This window comes from Zeus faber (assembly GCF_960531495.2).
Source record: "Zeus faber genome assembly, chromosome: 17".
In the NCBI taxonomy this organism is placed as follows: domain Eukaryota; kingdom Metazoa; phylum Chordata; class Actinopteri; order Zeiformes; family Zeidae; genus Zeus; species Zeus faber.
This window is the reverse complement of record NC_137204.1, coordinates 6877565-6886456: the sequence shown is the minus strand read 5'-3', so window position 1 is coordinate 6886456 and position 8892 is coordinate 6877565. Positions and strand designations below refer to the sequence as shown.

The window sequence follows — 8892 nt, the reverse complement described above, 5'->3', positions numbered from 1 at the left end:
GTATCAGCAATACACCCGCCAAGTGTGAAGTAGATTGGATGAATGGTTGTTGAGATAATCAAAAGGACATACAGAGATTGGACAGAAAGAGAACAGTTTCCTTCCTTTATTCGTTAGATGTGTGATAGATGTCGCCAAGCCCATGCCACACCCACATATTTTGGTCATGCCCTTCCTTACACACCCATTGGCTATAGATCTTTAACTCGATTTCAGATTGTATTGGGACTCAATTTTAACTTACATCAATGGCAGCACTGTTCGGGGTTCCGCCTCCTACTCTGCTGCTTCCAAAATATAAGGCAGACTTTGTAGCGTTTGTTACCTTATTAGCCACATATCAGATTTTTCTGAGGTGGAAATCACCTGCAACCCCCTTTCATTCCTTATAGATCAAGGACATTTTTTACTTTGTGAAAATGGAACAGATTAGGTGTACTATAAATGGTTCACTTCCCAAATTTAATAAAACATGGACATTTTTTGCACACGCTGAGGAGAGGGTATTTTCTGCTATTCTGGAGTAAGAGCTTTAATTTAATGTTTCTAATCACTTCAATGTACCTTTGGTGGGTTTGGAATCCCCCCACCCCTATCGTGTAAATTTTGGATTTGTCTTTAATTCTTATTTGGTGACCAGCATGTACGGTTTGTGTTTACTTTTGATGGTCATTAGGTTTTGTTCCACTGCATTGTTCAAGTATTTGTGCTGTATTTTACATACATTCTTTTTTTTGGTACTGGACACAATATTGAAACTTGGAAAGTAACCTTTCTGATATTTGTATGTTGTTAAACATCTAATAGACAAATTTTGGAGAAAAGGATAATTGAAGCAAATAGCTGTTTCTCTCAATTATTTTATTACCAACCCATTTAAATAAAATGTAATTGATCGCAAAGCGAAACATTGTACAAATGGTCTCCTGCAATGTAATGTCAGGGTCTTAAAACATGAGCCACAGTCTCGCCTTTCGGTTTGTAAAAAGGTTTTTTACAGCTTCACAGCACTTAACCATAACTTTTTGCAGTTAAAATAATGGACAGACCAAAATTCAGTTCAAATGTTTCCTAGTCTAATGACAGACTATGGCTGAATCACATTTAACATCAACTGTAAGGCACAGTAAATTGACCAATTCATTAAACAGAGTGGCAATTGTTTGAAACCAAGGTGATGTGAGCCTGTAAAATATTTTTTTCCTAATGTCATAGAATTTTGTTTGTGGTGCTGACTTCTAAGCGATTACTCCTATTGTCGGTTTTAGTGTTAAAAGTTAATTCCAGCGAGAGAATGATCAGGTAATTCATAAACATTTATATTTTTTTATAATAAAATGGACCTATTATGAAAAGCCCCACTTTTCAGTGCTTGTGCACAGAGACAACTCAGTCAGTTTTTTGAGCTGTCTGTTTCAGAAAACATGTCCCGGAAAGAGCTGTTCAGCTTTGCTGTCCTAATATACGTCATTTCAGTAGAATTAGAACCGCCCTCCATCTGATTCCACCCACCCCTGTAGCACAACGGGACCTGGTAGCGTCAAAGCTCAGAGCTGATCATGACAAGGGATCTGTTGGCGGCAGAAACCAGCACAAATCTTTTAAAAGAAAGAGGAATTAATACCAACTTTCTGTACCCAAACTACAGATAAGGGAGGGATTGAGTATTTCCCATGTGTTTTTTTCTCTGTGTGTGTCCATCCATGGTAGCCTGACTGTATTCTACAGTTTGCTGTGGAGCGTATTTCATTTTCAGACGCTTTCGTAATTGAATGAAACGGAAAAGCCCCAAGCCCTGACATATGCAGCGCTGCTCCAATCTCTGCGCTGCTCCGGAAACCGCGGTATAAGTCGGAACAAACTTTTAAATGAGTACTTCTAGATCTAACATAAGTGAAGATTCGGCTACTGGATTGCTTATTTCTCACCTCAAATTTGTTCAGAAACAGATTTTAGTGGAATCATGCAACGTGAAATCAGTGAACGTTTACCGAGTACATTAAACGGAGCCTGGAGTAAAGCTCAAACTCCATTGGCTCACAGTACCTGGAACTTGTGCTCAAACCCCATTGGCTTAGAACTAGGGGCTTGGCATCTCAATCATAATTAAACCTACACACACAGAAAACAGTCCATTTTGGAACACATGGTATAGGCATGTTAGAATGGCTCGAACGCATCATCTAAGTGGTATTTTCAGCAAAAATCTTCAAAAACATGTTTTGGGAACCTCAGAGACCTATATAAACTTATTGAAAAGGAGCATAATAGGTCCACTTTAAGTATTGCATGAAATGCAGTTTAAAAGTCACATAGCCCCAAATAGAGCATATTTGCTTGGAAATCAGTGTTTTTCACCACCACTAATATAATATCATGCTTACAGAATCTGTGTGTGTGATATGGTTTATTTTGGTCCAATTAATTTTTATACAGTCCTACCATGATTTGATGTTTTATATATATATATATATATATATATATATATATATATATATATATATATATATATATATATATATATATATATATATATATATATATATATATATATATATATATATATATATATATATAAACATCCAACATTTCAAATATTCCAACAAATTAAAATATAGACCCATAAGAGCCTCTAAAATAATGATGAAGGATTAAGGCATTATTTTGAGAGAAGGCCCTTGATTCTGGCAAACGAAACTAAAACAAACCATTTGTGCACACTGCACAGTTAATCATATTCCATTGACAAAATGACATTATTTTCAGGCTGAAAGAAAAAGAGAAAAGTAAACTCCTTGCGATTCTTTTGACATCACATAAAATCATGGGTTAAGAAAAGGTTGGAGCTCGGGGACATCGTCGTCATACGGGCGTGTCGGGCTAATTGGAAAAAACGTCTTTTGTTCTCCTCCACAGCATCCATTTCTGGTGAGGAAATGCTGGCATTCCTGTTGAGAGTTCAGTAAACTACGTAACTTCCTCTCTTCTTCCATTTGGCTCGGTGGTTGTTTTGGGTGATACAGCGGGACACAAGTGTTTGGACACAAGGGACAGAATGCGCGTTACAAAGAATATCTTAGCCAACGGACACTGGTCTGACCTCTAAACCGTAGAAAGTTAAACAGGACACCTTGAAGCAAGATTGCTTTGTATTCTATTTTTCTCTTGTTTCATAGTAATTTAAAAAAGAGGGAAGGAAGGAAGAAAAGTCCTGTGCAAACATTTTGGGGACCACTGACAAGACAGAACCATCTGAAGACATAAAATAAATTGAACAATTAAAGGTCTGGAGGACAAAGAAAAAGTCCAGATTATTTCAGCCTGGTTAAAGGAAAAAAAACTAAACAAAAAAAACAAAAAAAACTTAAAAAGGCCTTTCTCTCTTCTTGTCTCCTTTTCCCGTGTCTCTTCCTACTTTATTTACAGGTATTCTCTTTTCCCTTTCTTGGGTACACTTAAGTGATGAGCGCATTTCTGCCATGTCCATCTAGGATTTACCATTCTTTTATCATTGATTCATTCTCATGGTTTCATTGCATAACTGGCAATTATTGAATATCCTTTGAAATCACTCAATTGGTTAAGTCTGGATACATCCCCCCCAAGAATTGAAAGGCCTGAATTGCTGGCCTGAAGTGTTTGCAAGCTCTTAAAAGTGGCCAAAGGCGGAGTTGCAACATACTAACTTACAGGGTTCCCAAACCTTTGTACGGGGGCCTATTTTCAATTTGGAATAAAGACGCCATGTTTGACTTTACACGGTTAAGAGGTCGGGTCAGCATGCGTTCACGTAGATATTCACCCCAGCGCAGCCGCCTGACCTCGTGTGCTCCGCCGCAGGCCGCTCATATGTAGTAGTCCAGCTTGCTCGTTATTGTCTTGCAGCCCTTGGAAGAGAAGAAGCCCTCAGGTTTGGGGAAGTAGACCTGCTCTCCGGCTACCTGGCTGGCCACGTCCAGGTCTGGTTCCAGACCCTTGGCTTCCATCTCGGACATGGCGCACTGGACGACGTGTTGGTATTCCAGAGGCAGGAAGGGGACGAAGTAGTCCACTAGGTTCTTGTCTATCAGGCTGGTGTGCCACAGTCCGCCTGCAGGCGGTGGCAGTCAAGTCAATACCATTTGTAATGTGAAATTAGTCATTTGTACTGAAATTAAGTCAAAATAACTGATAGTAGTTCAATCTACGCCATCAAAAGGAAAGTCACAAGTATTTAAATTTGCCTGAATTTGACAAGTATGACGCAATCTTATGATTCGCCTGTGGATGTCTGTTTTCATAAAAAATAACATTTTAAAACCAATGGTAAACGTGAGAGAATCGGGACAGGGCAAATAATTTGTTTTCATGTGCACATACTGATTCAACAGATTTTGATTAAGATAATGCAATTCATTCATTCTCTAAATAATAGACAAATTACAGGTCGAATCATATTTCCTTGTTAAACTAATGTGTTGTTAAATGGTCAAACCACAATTGTTCCACAGGTAATTTTAAATCATAAGAACTCACTTTTCTTGTTGTTGAACACAGAAAGAGACAACGCCATCTCGAGGTGTTTGAGCTCAATCTCCTCTCGGTTTCGTCCCTCTTTCCAGAAATCCATAGCCGTTTCTGTGATGCTCTCTCCTCCAGCGTTGCTACGGGGAATATAAGCAGAAATCGGTCACATCCAAAAGAAAATACAAAACAGAAAGTTTAAGACATATTAAAAAAAAATACATTTTATATATGTATATAAAAAACTTAGAAACTGTTCTTTTTAGGTTGTTTATTATTAGGTGTAGTGCACATATCCATATATTTATTGGGTACAGTTATCTGTTATGTTTATTGTATACATTTTCCTGTTTTTGAATATATGGTAAATGGTAATGGTAAATGGACTGCATTTTAACCATGCAAGGTGCACACCAGCTCATTGAGACTGGGTTCCGCACTTTAGGGTTCAGGGGTTTTAGGGTTTCAGGTTCAACATGCTGCCAGGAGGAACGGGGGGATCGACCCAGTAACCCTCTGATTACTGGACAACCCGCTCTACCTCCTGCGCCACAGTCGCCCACTAGATATAGGAGCTCAATTTGAATTGTTCCATGTTTCTACTCCATGACTAAATCTACATGAGCTTTTCCAGCCTGAGTACCTGAGGAAGATGAAGATGGCTTTCCTGTAGGAGACTCCGTTCAACTTGACATAGTAGTCAACGAAGGGCTTTATGCTGTCAATGATGCCAGGGTGCATCTTGTCCATCTCATCAAAGATGAACATGGAATGGGCGCAGTTGGTGACATTTCCTTTAATCCACTGCTGCAACTCAGACTGAAGATGAAGGGAGTCGCCATTAGAAGAGAATGAACAGTGTTAGTCTCACGCTAGGGCCACGTTTCAATCAAACATGTTGAATTTTATCGGGCTGGTCTTTCCAAAATCCTTTGGTGTGTGCATGTCAGAGCCCAAATCAAATGGACATCAATTTGGAACAGCCAATGAAATCATGCGCCTGTATGATGCTGAAGCCAAAGAAAGAAACAAGTGGGCGAGTGTAGACTTCTGAAATGCAGGAGTGACTTGTGGAATTGTGGCGACTCAGTGTCTTATTAGTGTGTAACGTCAGTGCTGCAAGTTCACTTCACAACCAACCACAGTAGCGAGCTTTATGGCATCCATGTTTGTTTTGGTGTCAAAATATTGCAAGATATTCACGAGAACATACATTCTTGTGATCAATGGAGTATCACAAAACTCTGTACATCTGTTCTCTGTCTTTAGATTTGTGCTCCTCAAAGACAGCAATGATGTGCGTGTGAAGAAGAGGCAGAAAATCTGCATGTCAGTCGTTACAATCTTTTCAATGTCAAAAAATAAAATAAAATAAAATAAATCACGCAATGTGGCCCCAGCTTTAGTCAGCTGGCACCACTAGTTAGTCATAGCTTTTGTGAATCTATGATTAGATCTCAGCTTACCTTATAGGTCTCAATCCGGCTCGCATGTGGAAAATGGAGTTCGGACGTAAATAAATGGACAAAATTGCTCTCCATCCCTTTTTTGTATATATTTTTGGCGATCAGTTGGCTGACGAAGTTTTTCCCTGTGCCTGTCCATCCATGGAGGGAGAGAACCAGCGGCTTCTTCGGGCTGTCATTGTTCATGAATCCGGTCACGGCTTTCAAAATAATGCGCGAGGCGATATGCTGCCCAAACAGTTTGGTTTTCAGGTCGACCTCCAAACCTAGGAAAGGACAATTAGGCAATGTGGTTACTTTCCACCAAGCTGAAATCACGTCAAATACTGAAGTGAGCGATTTGACAGCCTTGTGCCTCGCAATATTCCCAAACAGCAGGGTGCCACTTCTTAAAATTGTGGCATAAATAACTCCAGGGTGCAAGCAATAGTGTGGCTGGTCATTTGGGATCAGAATCCAGTGAAAATCTGGGATGTTTTGCCAAATTGCACATACAGGCGACACAGTGGTGCAGTTGGCAACACCAGGCCACATGGCACCTCAGTGCAGGGTTTTGAAGTTTGAATTTGTTCCCCAATTTTGTCTTTTGCACTTTCCTTTTAAATAAGGGATGTACTGATATCATATTGGATATTTATAAAGCTCCTAAAATAAGTAATCCATACCTATACCATACCCCCTGAGGCAGAGCCTGTTGTCTAGTAATCTAAAGGTTGCTGGTTCGATCCCAGGCTCCTCCTGCTAACATGCTGTAGTGTCCTTGAGCAAGACACTTAACCCCTCATTGCTCCTGATGGCTGCGTCCGTCGGTGTTTGAATAATTGTCAGTCGCTTTGGATAAAAGCGTCTGCTAAATGTAATGTAAATGTAATGTAATGTAATGTTAGAAAAGCAACATGTCAACCATTATGTTTAACTGACCTGAACTTGACAGTGTCTCTAATGTATAGTGAAAGTAATGGAACAGACACTCAAGTGCTTGTCGTGAATTCAAAATGGAAAATACATATATATATATATATATATATATATATATATATAAAATAAATAATTTATTTTCCATTTTGAGGTCATGACAAGCACTTGAGTTGACAGTTTTCTATTTTGTAATTGGCTGATTAGATCATATCAACATCCACACAACTGCAAGAGTCGTGCGAGTTGGATGTTGTATACAAATAACAGTTGTTATTATTAGTGATACCACGATATCTGTCAAATGACGATTTATGACCGTTTCTTAAACAGGCGCACGAGCTCTCGGTCCTTTATTTACGCTCACAGAGTCGTCTTTTCTTATTCAAAGGAAGTGTCTGCAATGAGACCGGTGCAAAGCTCGAACATGATCTCTCCCCCAGTAAGACAGCACAACAACACAGCGCATTCCGCTCCCCGCACAGTCTCACCTGTCTCGTTCAGCTGAACCCACCTCGGGTCGCAGCTCTCTACAAAGTAGTTGTACACCGTCCGGCCCAGGGCTGCACCAGCTCCCACGGCAAACGTCACCGTGATCGGGTCGAATGCGCTTACCACCACGCTGGTTATGGAGGCGTAGAGGAGCAGCGCCCGACACGACGTCCCCATGGTCACTTAACTGCCGACATCAATAGTCTTGTGGCACGAAAGCCCCCGAACTCTGGGTTCACGGCGGCGCGCAGAGCCAGCGAAAACACTTCCGCTTACGTCATAAATACGCGACAGGAAATGGAGCGACGGTGCCGCGTACGCGTTTGGAACAAGTTCAAAACAGCTAAATGTTTGGATAACGACAGAAAATGTCACTTTTGTAAAACAGAACCTGAACAGTTGACGCATTTATTCTTTGAATGTGTGTATTCGACCAATTCTCGGAATTAAATGGAAGAACATTCTGGTTAAATCCGCGTGAAAAAAACAAAAAAAAAAACTAAGAATGTAATTACGTACTTTGAATATGACAAATACACAGTTCAGGCAATTTTCTTAAGATATTTTTTTTGTGCGGTACATTTTATAGACACAAATGCAGAACAACAAAACGATTCCCAATTGCATTAGCTTTATTTGAATGAATTTAAAGTAGAAACGCTATCAGAACGAACTCTTCCCTATTTATATATAAATAATAATGAATAATAATTGTATTGTTTAAAAAAACAATACAAGATAGCCTGAAAGCCTTTAGAACCGCTGCGAGGTTACGCATCAACGTGACACGATGTCCTAACGCCGCGTCTGCAGCGTGCGTCTGTGCCGTCAACTACCTGATCTGTTGCATGAAATCCACTCCGGTCGGCAGCATTCGTGGAAGTGGTAGAAGATGTTCGGATAGCTGACCAACAAGCCGGTGAGAGCCGCTGCCATGCCGACGGCAATGCCGGTGTTGATGGGCTCTATGGCCCTGGCCGTGCCCACGCAGAACAGGATCCCCAACAGGAACGCGCATCGCTTTTCCGGCTTCATTTTACACGGACCTCGTTCATCACCTCTTGTGCACTTCTGCACCCGCGGCATTTGCTGTCAACGCCACAGGTTAAGGCAGCGCCGTCGGACGGGGACGGCCCTTCCAAAGTGACACGCACTGTCAACACAGGGTGGCGTAGTTTGTCTGTGACCTCACTCAGCCGCCGGCGTGGAGTTTGTCTGTGACGTCACCCAGCCGCGTGAAACATTTTTGATGGATTTTAAAGTTTAAAGCTTCAGCGCTACGATTTTAGTCATTGGCGGAACAATAGTGATCCTTTACCCAAGGGGTGCCCCCCCCCCCCCATAGGACACCTCTTGGGTAAAAGGCTTTTAAATCATTGGCCAAAACTTTCCTCAAGGTTGTTAGCATGGGGGTCGTCTTGATATGTTTTGTTAAATCCACGTGATAGGTTTTTGTTGTGTACATATGATACTGATCCCACGAAATCAACAAGCCGCTGTGCAGGCAGCTGATTTA

The 8892-nt window shown here is 40.8% G+C and overlaps 1 protein-coding gene across 1 annotated transcript; it reads right to left on the bottom strand.

Moving 5' to 3' along the window:
* Positions 1-2587: 2587 nt before the first annotated feature.
* On the bottom strand, positions 2588-7634 carry tor1 (torsin family 1). Its single transcript, XM_080017812.1, has 5 exons — positions 7376-7634; positions 5970-6235; positions 5147-5322; positions 4516-4643; positions 2588-4090 (listed from the first exon to the last, which is right to left on the bottom strand). Exons 1-5 carry the CDS (start codon positions 7551-7553, stop codon positions 3846-3848), a joined length of 993 nt encoding a protein of 330 aa, XP_079873938.1. The 5' UTR covers positions 7554-7634; the 3' UTR covers positions 2588-3845.
* Positions 7635-8892: the final 1258 nt, after the last annotated feature.